Raw genomic sequence first — 20,960 nt, 5'->3', positions numbered from 1 at the left:
TTACCCGGCAGATATATACGATTGATGGCCCGCCCAGCCTCCCTCAGGAGACAGGTGGAAGAGAAAATCTGATTAGAAAACTGGAATGGTTCCTATTCCCGCCAAGCGGGTATGGTTGATCACCTGACCTACCTGTCGCGTGTGCCGCGAGTTTTGAAATTCTGTCGGGAACGTCGGAGACTATAGCTAAGTATATATCTGCCGGGTAAGTATGTACAAAACTTTATTTTATCATAAAATATCATTTTCCTCACAATCCAAAACTCATCTTTCCATTGTGCTGTCATTAACTGTTTTAGAAGATTAGGTGGCTCATGTGGGTTGGTGCATATGCATACATTCCCTCAGCTCCCCATTGGTTAACCAAATCAGTGTGGTTACTGACTGGTCAGCAGCTTCAGTTGATATCCAGACTTTTGGAACCTCTCAGGGTTTTTGTAAAGAATGACGAGTTGAATAATGACAATTAGATTTTATGGAAATATCAATGTAGGTTTGTAAATAGCACCAGCAGTTTTGCTCCACCTGTCTCCTGAGAGAGAAGACAAAGTGTCTGTAAATAAATTTTTTTGCTACATTCTTTCACTTGCACTAATTTCTTTGGTTTTTATTTTTAAACTCATAACCTGAACTTGATTCTGTGTCCTTGGGTGACAAAATGTTGATTTTAGGTCAGTACTTTTCAGACCTGATTTCATGTTAATAATAATGAGATGCTTTCAGGTGCCTTCCTTCTTGAGTAAATATTCTGCTTTCAGTATTCAATGAGTACATTTATAAGGATACATTGCATAGAAAACGTATGTTTTTTGTACATGAAACTTACCCGTCAGATATATACTTAGCTATAGTCTCCGGCGTTCCCGACAGAAATTCAAATTTCGCGGCACACGACAGGTAGGTCAGGTGATCTACCATACCCGCCGCTGGGTGGCGGGAATAGGAACCATTCCGTTTTCATGTCAGATTTTCTCTGTCGCTGGTTCCGCAACATCTGTTGTTGGTTCCTTCTGCTTTGATTTTCATTTTTCGCTTGCTGAGGATTATTTTGGACTGACCTTTGGTGACGTATTGGATCTTTGGCTTGGCATACGCTTTTGTGGACTGTTTTTGATTTTGGCTTTGGTATTTTCTTAAGAATGTCTGATCAGAGTGTTGCACCGGTGTTTTAAGTGTGTGTGTAGAGGTCTGATTGTAAGGTGAGACTACCAAAGCTTGAGATCCTCATTCTGTGTGTTCGAGGTGTAGGGAGAATGAATGCTCTTTTGAGAACACGTGTGTTGAATGTGAGAATCTCACTGAACTGGAATGGAAGGCGTTAAACTCTTATGTTTGCAAGTTGGAGAAGGACAGAGTTAGGAAGGCTTCTTCCAGAAGCGCTAGTAGGTCTCTTTCAAGGAGGTAGATTTAGATCCTAACACTCTTCCAGATTCTCCTGTCACTCCAGTTGTTTCAGCTCCTTCACCCTTCGTCGAACCTGTGGATTAGTAAATCGGAGATGGCTGCTATGAAGGCTACGATCCGCAAGATGCAGTTGCAGATCGCAGCGCTATGGAGAAAAGAAAGTGATAAGTGATAGTGATTTGTGTAGTGTCCCCAGTGTAGTGGAGGGGGCGTCTGACCGGCTCCGCATTGCTCCCTAGGCCTAGACCTCTTCCAAACTCCCAGACCCAGTGGAGGAGGAATGTCGACAGCCGCAAAAGGGGATGAAGAGCGCTCCCAAGCGGTCAGGCGTCCCTTCGGCAGCTCCTGTTGACGCGTCCCAGGCTGCCTTAGATCGCCGTAGGAAAGGGATCTTAAAAAGTGTTTCTCTTCTTCTGCTTCTTCGTCTCCTAAACGTGGTTGGAGTTCGGCTGAGAGTCGCGTCCTTTGAAGAGGACTTGGAAGGCTCCTAGAGGAGACGCCTTGGATTCTAGCCCTGAGCGCTTTCCTGAAGATTCTCCTGTTTCAAGAAGAGAGGACTCAAAGATCTTCCTCCTCTTCTTCTGGTGTTCAGGAGTCCACCAAGCAGATCCTGGTAGGCCTCCAGGCTCAACTCGCTGCTCTTGCTGGCTCTTTATCAAAGAGCTCCTCTCGTCGGAAGGATGCCTCTCTTCCGATTAAGTCCTCAAGAGACTCTCTTCTCCCAGCAAGTCGTCTTCTAGGAAGCGTTCTTCTCCTGTTAAGCGCCCCTCCAGCAGCAGGCGCTCCTCTCCTTCCAGGCTCTCCTCTCCTGGTAGGCGCTCCTCTCCTTGCAGGCGCTCCGTCCAGGCGCTCCTCTCCTTGTAGGCGCTCCTCTCCTGATAGGCGCTCTTCTCCTGGTAGCGCTCCTCTCCTGATAGGCGCTCTTCTCCTGGTAGGCGCTCCTCTCCTGGTAGGCGCCTCTCTCCTCAGCATCTCTTCGTCTCCGAATAGCGCCTCTCACCCAGGCGCCAAATGTCGTCGGTCTTCTCCTGTTGGAGATACTTTCTAGCTCAGTCAGCGCCCTGCTCGTTCGCCTCGTAGAAGTTCCTCTCCAGCCTCCCTTTCGTCTGTTGGCGCCCCTCTCCCAGCAAGGGCTCCTCTTGGTTCGAGCTGCTTCTTCTGTCAGGCGCCAGTCAGCAGGCGCTTCTCTCCGGATCATCGTTCTCCAGTGGACAAAGGCTCTTCTCCTTCTAGGCGCTCTTCTTCTGATAAATGCCCTTCTACTTCTAGCGTTCTCCTCCTCCTTCTGGCCTGGAGGCGTTATCGGAGATTTCTTCAGAACGAATTTCCCTAAAGACATCACAATTTCTGATTACAAGAGGTTGACAGCTCTACTAGTCCAGGAGTATGGAGATTCCCTCAAGCCTGCTTCTCCTCCTTCTCCTGGTTCTATGCTCTCGAGCACCAAGGCCTCTGAAATCTTCCTCTCTTGTTAAAATGCGTCCCTACGATCTCCATGAAGAAAGCTCTTAAAGGTTTCGGAGAGTGGCTCTCCTCAAAGAAGGATGCAGGCAAGACTGTCTTCTCTTTGCCTCCTCTAGGCTTTCGGGAAAGCTGGGAATGTGGTATGAGACCAGGGAGCCGATGGGGTTAGCTCTCCCCTCTTCTGCTGGCTCAGATTTTTCTTCACTGGTAGATTCTTCCAGAAGACTCTCCTCTAATTCGGCCAAGGCTTCTTGGGGACTGTGTGAACTGGACCATTTCCTCAAGGGCCTTTTCCGTGTGCTGGAAGTGTTCAACTTCATGGACTGGTCTCTTGGGGCCTTAGCCAAGAGAAGTCTTCAAGAGGATTCAGTCAGTATGGAGGACCTCAGCAGTGTGTTGTCTTGCCTGGACAAAGCTGTTAAGGGACGGCTCGATGGAATCGCTTCCCTGTTTGGCACTGGCCTGCTTAAGAAGAGGTCAGTCTTCAGCTCTTTCCTCTCTAAATCGGTCTCTCCTTCCCAGAGGTCTTCCCTCTTGTACTCTCCTCTTTCTAGCCATCTTTTCCCACAAGAAACTGTAAAGGAAGTCTCTCGTTCCTTGTCGGAGAAGGCTTCTCAAGACCTTCTGGCTCAGTCTTCGAAGAGGATGAGACCTGCTGCTCCTATTGCTAAGAAGGAGAAGCCCCCCTTTCAGGAGCCCTTTCGTTCATCCAGGTCTATTAGGAGGAAAGACCTGAGAGAAGATCCAGGCCTTCAGGACTCCCTTCCAGGAAGTCCAAGTGAAAATCAAGTCCTCCAGACTCCAGTAGGTGCCAGACTTCTCAAGTTTGCGAAGCCTGGGCACAAAAGGGGGACGGACGAATGGTCCCTCTCTGTTTTGAGGAAGGGTACCTCATTCCCTTCTTTAAAACCTCCCTTGACTACAACTCCGAGGGGAGTTATCGGCGAGATACAAGGATCCTGTCGGAGAGGCAAGCCCTTCTTCTAGCCGTCGATCAAATGCTAGAAAAGTCTGCCATAGAACCGGTTGCAAGATCTTCCATTCCCCGGGTTTTTACAACCGTCTTTTTCTTGTTCCAAAATCCTCGGGGGGTGGAGACCGGTCTTGGACGTGAGCTCCTGAACTCTTTTGTCAGAAAGAAGAAGTTCTCTATGGAGACGGCGTCTTCAGTTCTGTCGTCTCTTCGTCCAGGAGATTGGATGGTGTCCCTGGACCTTCAGGATGCTTACTTCCACGTCCCCATCCATCCCTCCTCCAGGAAGTTCCTAAGGTTCATGGTTCATGGCAGTACCTTTCAGTTCAGGGCTCTTTGCTTGGACTTTCCACAGCTCCCCAAGTGTTCACGACCATTCTCAGGAATGTGGCTCACTGGTTGCACTTGGAGGAGTGAGGATTTCCTTGTATCTCGACGATTGGCTGATTCGGTCCAGTTCAAAGAACCGTTGTCTGGAGGACCTTTCTCGGACTTTAAACCTGGTCCAATCTCTAGGACTTCTTGTGAACCTCGAGAAGTCTCAGATGATTCCTCAGCAGGAAATTGTCTACCTGGGGATTCGGATGGATTCTCGGGGTTTTCGAGCGTTTCCTCCCTGGAAAGAAGGAACGCTGCCTTCAAAAGGTGACAGACTTTCTGGAGAAAGACAGTTGTTGCGAGGGAATGGATGAGTCTGCTGGGGACCATTTCCTCGCTGGAACAGTTCGTTTCTCTGGGAAGGCTTCACCTCAGACCTCTTCAGTTCTTCCTGAAAGAATCTTGGGATCGGAAGTCCCAAGACTTGTCAGATTCCTTCCAAATATCATCTCTGGTAAAGGAACAGCTCCGTTGGTGGTTAGACCCAAAGAAGCTGGGTCTAGGAATTCCTCTACAACCCTGAGCCCTCGCCTAGTGTTGTTCTCAGACGCGTCGGAGTCGGGTTGGGGAGCGACACTAGGCTCGGAAGAAGTGTCAGGTACCTGGGACACGGATCAGAAGGGCCTGGCACATCAACATGAAAGAGCTGGTAGCCATTCACCTAGCTCTTTCCAGATTCGAACTTCTGGTCAAGGGATCAGTAGTTCTAGTCAACTCCGACAACACCACAGCCCTGGCTTATATCAGGAAGCAGGAGGGACACATTCCTTCTCCTGTACATTGCAGCAAGGAACCTTCTGTTGTGGGCGGGGGAGAGAAACATCGTTCTCCTCACCAGATTTGTTCAGGGGAAAGGAATGTGAGGGCGGATCTGCTCAGCAGAAAAGATCAAGTTCTTCCCACGGAGTGGTCCCTTCATCAGGAGGTTTGCAAAGGCTATGGTTCCTGTGGGGAGACCTCATATAGACCTCTTTGCAACCCATTGGAACAAGAGGTTGGAGAACTACTGCTCCCCAATCTCGGACCCCAGAGCAGTAGCTATAGACGGCCTTCTCCTAGATTGGGAGCGGTCTAGACTGTTCGCTTTTCCCCGTTCAAGATAATTGGGGAGGTAATCAGGAAGTTCAGTTTGTCGAGGGCACCAAGCTCACCCTGATCGCTCCCTTTTGGCCATCCAGAGACTGGTTCACAGAGGTACTGGAATGGATGATAGATTTTCCCAGATCGCTCCCTCTCAGGAGGCGATCTTCTCAAACAACCCCACTTCGACAGATTTCACAAGAATCTTCCCGCTCTAAACCTAACTGCCTTCAGACTGTCGAAGGACTGGTTAGAGCGAAGGGTTTTTAGCACAAGGCTGCTAAGGCTATCGCCAGAGCCAGAAGATCTTCTACCTTGCGCCTCTACCAGTCGAAGTGGGAAGTCTTTAGGAGATGGTGCCGATCTAAGAAAGTTTCCTCTTCCAGTACCTCTGTAATGGAGATTGCGGATTTCCTTCTCTACCTAAAGGGAGCAATGTAACCTGGCGGTTTCCACCATAAAGGGGTATAGGAGCATGCTGTCTTCAGTCTTTAGACACAGAGGTCTGAACATCTCGGATAATAAAGACCTTCACGACCTTATAAGGTCTTTTTGAAACTTCTAAAAATAAGTCCCCTAGACCTCCCAGCTGGAATTTGGACGTGGTCCTAAAGTTCTTAATGTCTAACAAGTTTGAGCCTCCTCGATCTGCCTCTTTCAGGGATTTGACCAGAAAATCGCTGTTTTTTTTTGCTCTTGCTTCTGCAAAAGAGTTAGTGAATTACAAGCTTTGGAAGGTTCTGTAGGCTTTAAGAAGGACTCTGCAATCTGCTCCTTTCAGCCTCTCTTCTTAGCAAAGAATGAGAACCCTTCAAAACCTTGGCCTAGGAGTTTTGAGGTCAAAGGACTCTCCGATCTTTCAGGACAGGAGCTGGAACACACACTCTGTCCAGTAAGAAGTCTTAAACATTATTTGGAGAGAAAGAAACAGCTCAGAGGCAACACCGAAAGTCTTTGGTGTTCTGTCAAGGATCCTTCAAGAGCAATTTCAAGAATGCCCAGGCTTTCTTCATTAAGGATATTATAAAAGAGGCTCATCTTTCATGTAAGAAGAACATTTTCAGCTCCTAAGAGTTAATGCTCATGAGGTGAGAGCAATAGCTACTTCTCTAGCTTTCCACAAGTCTTGGTCCCTCCAGTCTATTGTGGACTCTACATACTGGAGATGTAACTCAGTGTTTGCTTCTCATTATTTGAGAGATGTTAGTGTGACATATGAGAAGTGCTTCTCTCTAGGAGCTTACGTATCCGCGGATTCGGTGCTGGGTCAAGGAGCTGAAGCTAATCCTATTTAATTTAGTGTTATTTTTAATTGTTTGTTGTGTTTTTATGGTCGGTTGAAAAAGGTGTTGCAGGTCTCTCTCTTTTTCATCTCGTATTACTAACAAGGTTAGGCTTGGTCAGGTGGTCGGGTTTTGGTTGTTAGCTCCTTGTTGTTTTTTTATTACCTAAGCTCTGTCATGTAAGAGGGATAGCCCCCATTGATATGATTCAGGTAGAGGGCTCTGTCTTGTAAGTGGGTTAATCCCCATTGACACGATCCATAACAGGCTCTGTCATGTAAGTGGGTTTATCCCCATTGATATGATCCAGAAGGGCTGTCAGTCTTAGGTCACTTCCTCGCTGAAGCTCTTGAGGCATGCAGACTCATAGACAGTATCCATGAAGTCTTCTGCCCAATCAGGTAAGAACCATGGTTTTTGTTTATTCCTACAACATATGTTGTTTTCCCGTTTTTAGTTCTTTGCTGTCTCTTGCCCTCCTCCAAGGGTGCCAATCAGCTAAGTATATATCTGACGGGTAAGTTTCATGTACAAAAATGATATTTTATGATAAAATAAAGTTTTGTACATACTTACCCGGCAGATATACGATTAATGGCCCGCCCAGCCTCCCCTCAGGAGACAGGTGGAAAGAAAATCTGACATAGAAAACGGGAATGGTTCTATTCCCGCCACCCAGCGGCGGGTATGGTAGATCACCTGACCTACCTGTCGCGTGTGCCGCGAAATTTGAATTTCTGTCGGGAACGTCGGAGACTATAGCTAAGTATATATCTGCCGGGTAAGTATGTACAAAACTTTATTTTATCATAAAAATATCATTTTTTAGATACAAACCATTGCCTTACATTTAAGTCCCTTCTTCCTCCGATGATTGTTTACAGATGACAGATGTATTAATTTGAGAACTACGTGTTGTACATATGACGGGTAACAGATTTGGGGCTTACCACACTTGAGAGGTATCTGCATCAGGAAATACAGGATTTTCTTTTTTATAAATTCTTAGTTAGTCACCCCTTTGTAACAAAGTGGTAGGTTTTGGCCAGCAGTACTGTTTTCATGAAACATGAGTTTATTCAAAACATTATTTCCATACTGGACTGCTTACATCCCTGTACAAGTTTGATGTTTTATTTTTGGCAACAGTTTAAAAAAATGGACTGAATCCCTTCTTATTTTCTGTAAAGTTGGTAATAAAGGGTATTCAGTATATATCAATAGCCACAGAAATTGTCCTAGGAGTGAATTTTATCCTCCATTTCATCCATTTGAAGAAGTTGCTTTTCTGATTGGCATCATGTTGGAAGTGCCCCTTCTTTCAGCACCACTCTTCTTGTCATTCTAGACCAGTTTCCATACTGTATAGGAGAAAAGACGTTCTCATTGGAGGTTGATGATATATGTACTTTAGCCATCTTCAGTGTAGTTCTCCTGTATTTTGTTGAAATGATTTGTCACTGTCTTAAAAAAATAATAAAATAAGCACTGTTTCCAAATTGCTAAATTAAAATCCAAGGACTTGGCTGATATCTGATTTCAGCGAGAAGTTGGATGAAAACATCGTCAGCCTTTATGTACTATAGACGGTATTTGGCCTTCGCTGCTCTTTTAAAAGGAGTTTGAGTACTTATATTCTCATTTAGGAAGTTTCTAACATCTGAAATTAAAATTACAGTTAAGCTTACATCTAAGGAAAATTGTGAATGCTGTTTTGATGGACTTTTAGAAGTCTTCATGGGTGCATTTAACCTTCTGTTTTTACTGGTGACCAAGATGGCCCATCAACAAGTATCCAAAGAGGTATTCTGTAGAGAAGCTACAGAATACCTTTTTTCTCTTTCTTTTTCTTAGGTTTTTTGTCTGCATCAGTTTTTTCAGTGTTACTATATTTGGTTATGGTTCAGATAAAGGGTAGTACTGTACCCTAAAATTGTAATGTGTTTGTGTCTTTTCTACTTTTTAGGCAACTCAATCCACACATCATTGGAGGTTTTCCATTGGTGGTGTAGTTACAGTAAAATGCAATTCAACTAAAGGTATTTTATTTTATTCCTCTCCTTGCTTAATTTGGAGATAAGAAGGCATAGCAGAGTAATGACCTCATGTTTGTTTTGATATAATTAATTCAGTGATGTTTCCAACTGAAATTGATATCCCCTCTTGTGATGATTTTGCTTTTAACTGGGCATCCTTACTAATAGCCTCTTGTAAATTTGTTTTGTTAATTAGTGGAGACTAGTATGGTTCAACATAACTGAGATGGTATTTGCAGTGCCTGAGACTGACATGTGGATGTTTGAAATTCCCCTTATGAAATGCTTTAGGCATACAAAGTATTTACAGTAGTCCAGATCAGCCTTGTGCATGTTGTGGACATTTTTACCTTATATTGTATTTAATGATAATCTGCAAAGGATTTATGAAGTACTGTAATTTATTCAGAGAGAACAACAAGCTGTTCCTAAAATAAACAGCCAGTTCATCATATAAGTACACTCTATGTACGTTATTTAACTACTATTGAAGTTTAAAGATCTGGATTTTCTATGAACTTGAACATTCATAGGACAGTACTAATTGTTTTTGCATTTTACTTTGTTATATACATAAGATTTGTAAGGCTAATTGAAATAATCCATTGACAAAGTACAGTAGATGGAAAGTTAACATTGATGGGGTCTGGTCAAATAAATTTGCAGTAAATAGTGAGGTGCTACAAGAAAATGTTATTTCAGCTTTGTTGTCTGCTCTTCTTGTAGATTTATAATAAAGTATGTAAAGGTGTAAATTAAACTGAATTAGACCTAGAATATGGAGAAGAAGCTGTTTTAATCAGCTTGAAGAAAATCAGAAGTAATGAGAACAACACATGCTCAGAGGCATAAAATAACATTAAATGGAGAAAGGTTGAATGAGGTTGAATCTTTCTAATATTCTGGGACAGTTATATCCAGTATAGGTACTCACGAGTTGGAATTTAGTAAAAACTAAAAAATGCAAATTAAACAATGGCCACACTGAGTAAAATTTAGAAATCATACGAGATAAAATTACATACAAAAGTAGATTATAAATGAGTGTGTTGCCATACTGATATGAATCATGGTATGACAATGAAAATAAGATTTTAAGCTTTAAGAGAAATGTTAGGAGTCAGATAATAGGATATAGTGAGAAATGATATTTTTTAGTAGAATGGATGATATTACTAATGCAATAAATCCCATAGTAACAAAAATAATGTAAGATGTTTGAGAGCAGCAACGGTGGCTGCCTAGTCAATCCACCAAATGTTTCTTAAAAAATTGCAACTTTGTAATTTTTTATCAGTGCTGACCTAGTGACACCATGGGAAAATGCGAAGAGTTGGATTCGTGAAGCATTTCTTCCCCAAGGATATCCAGATTCTGTTTCTCCTGATTATCTCCATTACCAGTTCTGGGACTCAGCTCAGGTAAATACAGTTATGCATCATTAATAAATAGTACTTTTATAGCTCTTCCAAGTTGTGTACAAGGATTATAAATTAAATTAGTATACCATCTTCTGCACTCAGGTGAATTGATAAATAAGTGCTTTACATAGAAAACATTGTATGTAGAAAATCTGGATTTACGACTCAAAGAATTTTCAGTGATTTGTCTCCAACATTTTCTGATGAAGCTGCTTTAAAGATATCCAAGAATCTTGAAAGAAGTACCCATACTGTTAATAAAAATATGTATATTATCGAACTTTATTATAACTGTATTGATATTATGAATAGTTTAACAAGACCACTGAGATTTTCAGCTAAGTAGGAAGGGACCAAAGCAAATTAATGAAATGTAGAAGGCACAAAGCAGCCTAGCTGGGACCAAAAGGAAGCTACAAAGAACCTTTAGTATTGTGTACAGTGTGCCACTTAGGTGCATAAGTTGTATCTTCTTATGGGGATAACTACCGTAAAAATGAACCTGACTTGTACAGTAGACCTGATGTAAATCTAATAATTAATTGCAACAATTACTTGCTCAGTTTTATTTACAATAATAGTTTTGTTCATGAGACTTACCTGTCAGATATATATATAGCTGTATTCTCCGAAGTCCGACAGAATTTCAAAACTCACGGCACACGCAGTGGGGCCAGGTGGTTAGTACCCATTCCCGCCGCTGGGAGGCGGTATCAGGAACCATTCCCATTTTCTATTCAGATTTTCTCTGTCGCCGGTACTGTCAACATCTGTTTTCAGTACCTCCGTCTTTGGATTTCGTAAACTCGTTTTTTTCACTTAAGTATTCGATTTGACTTTTGGTTTTTTGACTGCATTGGATTGGATTGGATTGCATACGCTTTTGTGGACTGTTTTTTGGATTTTGATTTTGATTGCTCTTTGAATGATGTCTGGATCTAGTTCTGCTAGCTTCAGAGTATGTTGTGTGAATGAGTGTAAGGTGAGGCTACCGAAGACTTTGGTAGATCCTCTCTGTACACTGTATGCATGTTTGGTGAATATTAAATGATCGCTGCAAGGAGTGTGAGACTTTGCCGGATGCAAGCTGGAAGGTGTTTGTTGCCTATATCCGGAAGTTGGGGCGTGATAGGATCTGGAGGTCTTCCTCCAGGAGTGCTAGTAGAGTCAGGATATTTATTCCTCTCCTGTAAACCCGAGCTTCTCGGGGAAAGCAATTAGATCAAATTTAAGACAACAATTTGGAGCTGGTGGTGATACTTGGCCGCCTAAGGTTGTGTTTGTCAAGTACTTGCATCGGCAGTTACTTATACCATTAGAACGTTACAAATTATAAACACCATCCTTGCTCTGGAATCAAAGTGATTTCTCTTTAAAGTGCAGTAAGTGTTGTGATCCCCCTAGTGCAGTGGAGGGGGCGTCAGATCGGCCGTATAATGCCTCTAGGCCTGGACCTCTGTCGGACTCCCAGGACTTTGGGAGTGGGCAAGTCGAAAGCCTCAAGAGGGTTACGCGATCTTCCACCGATCTGGCGTCCTTCGGCAGGACCTGTTGCGCTTCCCAGGCTGCCAAGGATCGTGTGGCGTGCACGTATCCTGAAGGGACTTCTTCGTCCTCTCAGATCGCCCCTAACGCTTCTAGGCCTGGACCTCTGTCGGGAGAGGACTCAGGGAATGGACATGTCGAAAGCCGCAAGAGGGTTACAGGGCTTTCCCAGGCCGATCTGGCGTCTCCTTCGCAGGATCTGTTGACGTTTCTCAGGCTGCAAGAGGAGGTCGTGCTCATGCAGTATCCTGACAGGTTGCTTTTCGCTCAGGGGAGAGAGCTGTCCTCCCGTGCAAGGTGGAAGAAGGTCCCCTCCCCTAGAGTCTTCAGAGAAGATCAGCGCTTCCCACGTCCTCTTCTCAAAAGTTCATATTTTCGATTCTTCTTTGAGTGTTTGGCGCTTTCCATCGGCTGCAGCGTGACGCTCCGCAAGCAGCTATCCTGGACGCTGTAACTGCTCATCAGGACGCTCCTCTGAAGCTGCCGTGCAGACGCTCGGATGTCCGCTCGACAGGGCGCTCATCAGGACTTCTCTTTGGTTGCTCGTCGTGACTCTTCAGAGCAATCTCACCTCGCTCGCTGGATCGCCATCGTGGCGATCGGCTGCAGCCTGACGCTCCGCAAGCAGCTATCCTGGACGCTTCTGTAGCTGCTCATCAGGACGCTCCTCTTGCTGCCGTGCAGGGCGCTCACGGCTGGGTTCGGCTGGGACTTCGTCAGGGACGCTCATCAGGGCGCCTCTTTGGTTGTTCAACGTGGCGCTTCAGAGCAATCAAAGACTGCGAGAATCGAAGCTCCCTTCTGCGTGTTGGACCGCAGGTCTTCGTTCTCCCAAGGACTTGGGAGACTATCTGGTTTCTTCCATTGAAGAGAGAAGTCTCTTGTGAGTCGGGAGCCTGCAGACCTTGAGCAGCCTCCACCCCTTCCTCGTCTACGGTCTACCAGGTGTTAGTGGTCTTCTCAGGACTTGTTTGGCGACAAGTTCAAACCCTCGGCTCCTCTCTCTCCTCCTTCGCAGTTAACCGTCCAAGACGATGAGAGCGTCGGGGTTTGTTAAGATGACTTCGTCTCTCAGCGAAGAAGGCCTTCAAGAAGGTTAACACCTGGATTGAGGAAAGGAAGACCCAAGGCAAGACTTCTTTTACCCTGCCTCCGTCCAAGATTTTGCGACAAAGGCAGGTTTGTGGTACTAGACTGGAGAGGGCGTTGGCTCAAGTGTTCCTTAAATCGTCCCAGGGGTCTTCGCTAGCCTTGGTCGACTCAGCGCCTAGAAGGTCCTTCCTATCTGCAACTAAAGTGTCATGGACTTTGTCGGAGACGGATCACCATTTGAAGGGACTTTTCGTCCCATGGAAGTCTTTTATTTCCTGGACTGGTGTTTGGGGACTCTAGACGTTAAGATTGAAGTTCTTTCTCTATCAGCCTGGGGAGCTGTCCAGCGTCTTGATCTTTGGACAAGGCCGTCAGGGATGACTCGGAGGAACTGGCTTCCCTCTTTTATGCGGGCCTCTTGAAGAAGAGGGCCTTGTACTGTAACTTTACACTAAGTCAGTTTCTCCACAGAGGGCAGAATTGCTGTTCGCCCGTTGTCGAGCCATCTCTTCCCCCTGTCTTTGATCAAGGATCTGCTTGCCAGCTTGAAGGAGAAGGCCACCAGATCTCTTGGCCCACTCGTCAAACGCCCGGCAGTCCCTTTGTAACGTCGTCGTCAGGTCAGACCTCCAGGAAACAGAAGCCCTTTGTGGAGGAGCTTCTTCCTATAGATCCTCTCCCAAGGAAGAGGTCTTTCCAGAGCGGAGCCCGCCTAAACCTAGGGGCAAGAAGTGACCTGCAGCGCCTCCAGACACCTGTAGGAGCCAGGCTTCTTTTGTTTTGCGGGAGCCTGGAGAACAAGAGGGCCGACTCCTGGTCCCTCTAATTATCGAGAGGATACAAGATCCCCTTTCTCGACACGCCACATCTGTGCACGTCGCCCAGGGATTTGTTGCCCTTCTACCATCAAGAGAAGCAACAGCCCCTTTTCGAGTTATTAGTGCAAATGCTCGAGAAAAAAGCTGTGGAGCAAGTCCTGGAGCTGGACTCCCCAGGATTTTTCTGCCAACTGTTTCTAGTTCAAGCAGTCGGAAGGATGGAGACCAGTCCTAGATGTCAGCAGACTGAAACCATTTCATGGTGAAGGGAAGTTCACGATGGAGACGTCCCAGTCTGTTCTAGGAGCATTTAGACCAGGAGATTGGATGGTTGTCTCGCTGGAACTTACAGGACACCTTCTTTCACATCCCCATACATCCCCAGTCGAGGAAGTTCCTGAGGTTTGTCCTCGGGGGACGAGTGTTCCAATTCAGAGCTCTTTGCTTCGGGATAAGCACAGCCCCTATAATCTTCACGATCATCATGAAGAATGTGGCGAGATGGCTTCTCTTAGTGGGCATACGAATCTCGCTTTACCTGGACGATTGGCTCATTCGAGCCTCTTCGCCAGTCAAAGTGTCTGGAGGACCTGAAATCGACTTTGAAGTTGGCGTCCCTAGGACTTTTAGTAAGCGAAGACAAGTCCCATCTGATCCCGACGCGGTCCATAGTGTTCTGGGGATTCAGATGGATTCAGTGGCTTTTCAAGCTTTTCCGTCCCAGGAACGCAGCAGCAATGCTTTGAAAAAGTCCCATCCTTCCTGGGAAGGAAACATGCCCGGTGAGGAATGGATGAGTTTGCTGGGGACCATTTCCTCGCTGGAGAAGTTTGTTTCCCTGGGAAGACTGCATCTCAGATCCCTCCAGTTTTTCCTGGCGGAAAACTAGATAAACTAGGAGGATCTAAAGGAGTCCCTGAGGATCTCTCCGTAGTCAAGGATCTCCTGAGGTGGTGACTCGTCCCCTCAAAGTTGGCAGAAGGGTTTCCTCTACACCTTCAGAGCCCTGATATAGTGTTGTTTTCCGACGCGTCCAGGGAGGGATGAGGAGCAACACTGGGGGAAGGAAGTGTCAGGCACCTGGAGGGGAACAGGTGTCCTGGCACATCAATCTCAAAGAGTTTGGGGCGATTCTGCTGGCCCTGCTTTTCTTCGAGAGCCAAGCTTCAGGCCGAGTGATACAGGTAAACTCGGACAACACCACAGCCCTGGCATACCTCAAGAAACAGGGAGGAACTCACTCCCGGTCCCTGTTTGCCCTGGCGTAGGAGATCCTGCTTTGGGTGCATGCTCGGGGTATCACGATCCTTACGAGGTTCGTGGCAGGAGTGGAGAATGTCCACGAGGACCTTCTCAGTCGGCAGCGTCATCTTCCGACCGAGTGGACCCTTCATGAGGAGGTGTGTCAGGAGCTGTGGAGATTATGGGGAAGTCCTTGGTGGATCTCTTCACGACATCCAGGACAAGGAGGCTTCCTCTATACTGCTCTCCGTACTAGATCCAGGAGCAGTAGCAGTAGTTGCCCTCGTCTGGGATTGGAAGGATTGGATCTTTACGCCTTTCCTCCCTTCAAGATTCTGGGGAGGTCATCAGGAAGTTCGCAGCGCCGGAAGGGACGCCAATGATGTTGATCGCCCCTTTGGCCAGCAGCAGGGTGGTTCACAGAGGTCATGACCTTCCTGGTGGACTTCCCAAGAGCGCTTCCCCTTAGAACCGATCTGCTCAGACAGCCCCACTTTGAAAGGTACCACAAAACCTCCCGCTCTGAGTCTGACTGCGTTCAGACTATCTAAAATTGGCAGAGTGAGGGGTTTTTCATGAGCAGTGGCAAAGGGCTATCGCCTTTGGCGCCAGAGACCCTCCTCCAATTTGGTGTACCAATCTTAGTGGGCCAATTTCAGGAAAGGGTGCAGAAGCAAGGGATTTTCCTCAACCTCGATCTCTGTGCCTCAGATAGCAGACTTCCTTCTTCGTCTTGGGAGAAGGAAAAGCCGGCAGTCTCGACAATTAAAGGGCGTTGAAATGTGCTCTCGGCAGTCTTCAGACATAGAGTTTTAGACTTAACCGACAACAAGGATCTTCACGATCTCTTGAGGTCCTTTGAGACTTCTAAGGTACCTCATCCGTGACGCCTTCCTAGAACCTGGATATCGTCCTAGAATTTTTGAAGTCGGTTACATTCGAGCCTCTTCATTCGGCATCGCCCAGGAATGTGACAAGGAAGGCTTTTTCCTAACTGCTCTGGCGACAACGAAGAGTTAGTGAAATTCAAGCCATCAACAAGCACATAGACTTTAGAGGGCATAAGGCCTTATGCTCCTTAGCCCTATGTTTCTTGCCAAGAATGAGAACCCTTCTACCCCTTGGCCCAAGAGTTTTGAGATCAAGGATATAGCAGAAATTCTTGGGCAAGAATAAGAGAGAGTCCTGTGCCCTGTCAGGGCTCTCAATTTCTTCTTAGATAGGACGAGAAGGAGGCAGAGGCCCGTCGGACAATTTGTGGTGTTCTGTCAAAGGCTGGACTTTCCGATGTCCAAGAATGCTCTGACATTCTTTTTAAGAAGTACGTTCAGGGAGGCTCATTCTACCTGCCAAGACAGTGACATGAGACTCCTGAAAGTCAAGGCTCACTTAGTGAGAGCTATCGCGACCTCGGTGGCTTTCCAGAAGAACATGTCCCTTAGCGATCTTCTGAGTACCACCTTCTGGTAAGCGCGATCGGTGTTAAAGCTGTCACATTTTTTTAGTGGTGTGTGTTGGACGTGAAGGCGACATCTCATGACGTAGTTAGGCTTGGTCAAAACTGCTGGTCGCCCGTGGACAGATCATCTAGAACTCACCAGCTATATAGGTCACTACCTTGCTGGAGACTCTAGTAAAGCAGAAGCAGGCTTGGGTGACAGTATCACGAAGTCAGCTATGCTAACAGGTAAGGAACCAAGGCGTCAATCGCCTACATATTTTGTTTCCTAAATCCAATTCTGTCTCTTCCCACCTCCAATGGTGGGATTCAGCTATATATATATCTGACAGGTAAGTCTCATGAACAAAATGATATTTTAATAATAAAATAAAGTTTGTTCATACTTACCTGGCAGATATATATAATCATAGTGCCCACCCTCCTCCCCTCAGGAGACAGTGGCACTAGAAAATCTGAATAGAAAACAGGAATGGTTCCTGATACCCGCCTCCCAGCGGCGGGAATGGGTACTAACCACCTGGCCCCCCTACGTGTGCCGTGAGTTTTTGAAATTCTGTCGGACTTCGGAGAATACAGCTATATATATATCTGCCAGGTAAGTATGAACAAACTTTATTTTATTATTAAAATATCATTTTTGTACTGTATTTCCAGGCATACTGCAGTAGCATTGCTGGAGCTCTTAGTTTAAAAGCAGCACTAACTGGTTTAGGAGTAGGGGAAGCTTCTGCAACATCATTAGCAGCAACCATTACCTGGCTTTTGAAAGATGGTTGTGGGATGATTGCATCCATTGTTTTTGCATATATGAGAGGGTACGTAGCATTTTTGCATTACAAAGAAATGTGTAATCAAAATCTTTATTCTTAAGTATTTTCTGTTAAGAAAATTCACTTCTCTTTCATCTCAGCACTGTATTTTGAGGGAAAGGGGACTACTTCTCTTTCTTTCAACTGATTAGTCCCACTGTATAGCAGGGTTGGCTGCTTGAGTCAACTTTCTCCATCTATTTCTATTCTTAGCATCTTCTTCCCCCCAGTCCCACCTCACCCATATCGTCCTCACCACATCCATCCATCTGATCCGTTGATGCCCCCCACTCCTCCTCCCCATCACTGGCATGTTCATAGCTCTCTTTATTGGTTCCACCTGCTCTCTTCTTATTACATGGCCATAGTATCTCAAACAAGCTTCCCTAGTCTTCTCCTTTACATGACATATACCACACATTCTTCTTATATCTTGACTCTCTCTCCTTTCCAGTGGTGATATTCCAGCAATCTATCTCACCATCCTCATCTCGGTTCTTTCCAACAGTCCCTCCTCTTTCCTCTTAAGTGCCCAGGTTTCTGCCCCATATAATAGTACGGGCCTGATAACTGTCTTATAAATCTTCATTTTGAGCTTTAATGGCATTTTCTTGTCTAAAACAACTCCAGTTACATCTCTCCATTTTTGCCATGCTGCTTTCACTCTCGGTCTCACTACTTTCTCAGTACCTCCCTCCTCTGTTATTATTGATCCCAAATACTTAAACTCATTGTTCTGCTTTAGCACTATACTATCTTCCACTTGAATGTTCACTTCTTCATGTCCTTCTCTACTACTAGTCATTAGCTCTGTCTTTCCAATGTTCACTTTAAATCCTTTCCTTTCTAGGGCTCCTTTCCATGCTAAAAACCTTTCTTGCAGTTCTTCTTCTGTGTCTGCTATAATGACTAAATCATCAGCAAACAACATATCCCACCGTTCATCGGTGTTCCTTAATTCTGATGTCAGCGTGTCTATAACAACGATGAACGAGAATGTACTCAGAGCTGATCCCTGATGGAGGCCCCCCTCCACAGGGAATGTCTCAGTCTCCTAATATTTTGTTTGTACAGTAGTTCTTGCACCCTCATGCATCATCTTCACTAACCTTACCAACTTCCTCTGGTACTCCTCTCTTTCTCAAACACCAGTACAGTAGACTACTCTTCTTGGTACCCTGTCATATGCCTTTTCAAGATCCACAAAACACAAGCTAACTTTCCTGTTTCCTTCTAGATACTTCTCTTGGACTTGTCTTACTATAAAAACAGCATCTCTTGGACTTGTCTTACTATAAAAACAGCATCCACTGTGCTCTTTCCTTTCATAAGCCCAAACTGCTGCTCAGCCTTCCTTCTACTATTCTTTCTAGTATCTTGAATACATGCTCCAAAAGCTTTATTCCTCTGTAGTTCCCACAGTTTAACATGTCTCCTTTTTGTTTATACATTTTAATCATCCAACTATTTCTCCAGTCCCTTGGCATTTCCTCTACATCCCAGATCTTTTCCAGTAGTGTGTGCACCCACTCTTTGCCTAGATTTCCCAATGCTTTAATCATTTCTTTTGTTACCTCTGACCTTCCTGCAGCTTCTACCTTCTGCTAATTCAAGTAGTGGTATGTTATGTTGTGGTGTGTGAAATAAAGACTACTGCTGTGCTGTATATATGTTCATACAAAACTACAAACCGTTGCGTTTTATATAGGAATATTCCTGGCACAAGCTTGAAACTGTTTTTGAAGGTTGTGAACAAGATGCTTAATTGGTGTCAAGCAGGTGAAATTTCTGAGTGGATGTTCAGCTATCCCTCCAGTCCGTTGCTCAGAACACAAGCTTATGGGACATGGCACAGGTTCACAACCTTTCATGTTCCTCAGGTTTTAAGAGCAGTGCCACTCAGTTCAATGAGATGATCCTCCCACCTTTGGAGAAAGTCTCCTACATAAAAGGAAATGGTTTGTGTCTCCTACATAAAAGGAAATGGTTTGTGTTTTTATTAGAAGTAATAAGCTCTTCGTTGGGCGAGCCGGTAGAGCTGTGGATTGGCACTCGCCAGGCCCGGGTTCGAGTCTCCGGCCGGCTGATGAAGAGTTGGAGGAATTTATTTCTGGTGACAGAAATTCATTTCTTGCTATAATGTGGTTCGGATTCCACAATAAGCTGTAGGTCCCGTTGGTAAGTAACCAATTGGTTCTTAGCCACGTAAAATAAGTCTAATCCTTCGGGCCAGCCCTAGGAGAGCTGTTAATCAGCTCAGTGGTCTGGTAAAACTAAGGTACACTTAACTTTTATTAGAAGTAATACAATATTTTAAAGGTAATTTATATTTTTCCAAGATATATAGACCAGAGCCTTTAACATACTCCCACCCCAACCATTCATGCATAGTTCTTACTGCGAAAGGAAAAAGTGCTGAGTTACTGACAGGTGAGTGGGTGGTTATTGCTGAAAAGCTTCAGTGGCTGTTTCCAGCTTGCACTAGGAATACTCCAGTTTGTATATCTAGAAAAAATGAAGTGTTGTATCTGTAAACATTGGTGTACGTATTGTAGGAGTGAAATGATTTGTAATTTAATTGTTGGGGATCTCAAAATATTTTAGAATATAAACAAAAGATCTTTCCTTCCATTTTTTCACTCTCTAGTAGCTATATTCTCTGTACACATTTTTATATATATTTATATATTTATCTTTAATTTTTATTTTCAGAGGTCAGTTGGACTGTAACAGTAAACAGTGGCGTTTGTTTGCAGATGTTGCTAATGATCTAAGTCATTTTTTTGAAACTGTTGGCTCCCATTCTCCCTGTGCCATTCCTTGCAGTTATGTGTTTTTCAGCTGTCATGCTATCTTTGGTTGGGGTAGCAGGTGGATCTACCCGCGCTGCATTCTCTTATCATCAGGTAAGGATTTTGCTCTATCTAGCATGAAGAGATGTTAATTGTAAGCTTGCTCCTACAAAGCATACAAACTTTTGTCTTATTTAGAAGTATCTTTGATATGCAAGCTGGTTGTGAGTGAGTGCAAGGGAGTATGTACAGCATATGTGACCAATCACCCACTTTCTTTGACTACTGTGATCTTCATTTCTAACTTTGGATTGCTGAGACTTGCCTACATCCTGGGTGATATTTTGTTGTTTTGTGGGTGATGTTAATGTCCCTTAGTATGTCTGGTCTTGAATATGTAATTGTGACTGGCTGTAGGTCAGATTCAGTGATAAGAAATCCTGGCATAGGCACGTGTATGGGTGGTAGGTTCTTTTCCCCCAATTAAGTTGAGCCCACATATTTTGTACATTTTGCAAGGTTTGTGCTTTTATTATTTCATTAGGCTCTTAAATCCTTAATTAATGAGCTATGCTCGTGATATTTTGCTTAGAGTTCTTTTTTTCTTGGGGAGGAGGGCGTTTGGGATGGGGTGAGAGAAGAAAATGTATAATTGGCTTCTTATCCCTTGAGATAGTTGTGCTGTGTGATAGATGTTATGGGCATGCCACTTTCATGTTTGCTAACTATCTTATGAGTAATTGCTTCCTGTTTTTCATCTCATCAGTAGCAAGAGACACAGATGGTTGTTTCTTTGACATGATGAATCCTTAAAATCACAACATTGAATTAGAAGGATATCCAGAATTAATAGTAGCAACACAGATCACTAGAATATCAGTTGTAAACACATGCATCTCTGTGGTTGACTAGGATATGAGGAGCATTGCTGCTGTTTGTTGTTTAATAGTCTCAAGATCTTTAACTACTAGCCATACTGGCACCAATTAACTCCCAGCCCATAAAAAACTCCACAATTAATTATGAGAAAATACTTAGAAAAGGTAACTCTAGCTGAGAGTAAGCTAATAGTTGTTCTTTGTTTGAACCAAAGAGATCAGCGATATATTTACAAAAAGTTTTCCTTGCAAATAGCAATTGATGGAGCAAAAATCACCTTAC

The 20,960-nt window shown here is 44.6% G+C and overlaps 1 protein-coding gene across 1 annotated transcript in view; it reads left to right on the top strand.

The window, feature by feature from the left end:
- The window catches only part of LOC136850672 (RUS family member 1), a 65,338-nt gene that overhangs the window by 11,491 nt on the left and 32,887 nt on the right, over positions 1-20,960 (top strand). Inside the window, 4 exon segments of the mRNA XM_067124452.1 lie at positions 9,916-10,039; positions 16,853-17,013; positions 19,720-19,786; positions 19,788-19,913. Of these exon segments, the coding sequence (XP_066980553.1) occupies positions 9,916-10,039; positions 16,853-17,013; positions 19,720-19,786; positions 19,788-19,913 (478 nt within the window).

This window comes from Macrobrachium rosenbergii, chromosome 22, assembly GCF_040412425.1.
Source record: "Macrobrachium rosenbergii isolate ZJJX-2024 chromosome 22, ASM4041242v1, whole genome shotgun sequence".
Classification (NCBI taxonomy): Eukaryota; Metazoa; Arthropoda; class Malacostraca; order Decapoda; family Palaemonidae; genus Macrobrachium; species Macrobrachium rosenbergii.
Note: the sequence above shows the minus strand (reverse complement) of the source record. Positions and strands in the feature narration are given on the sequence as shown.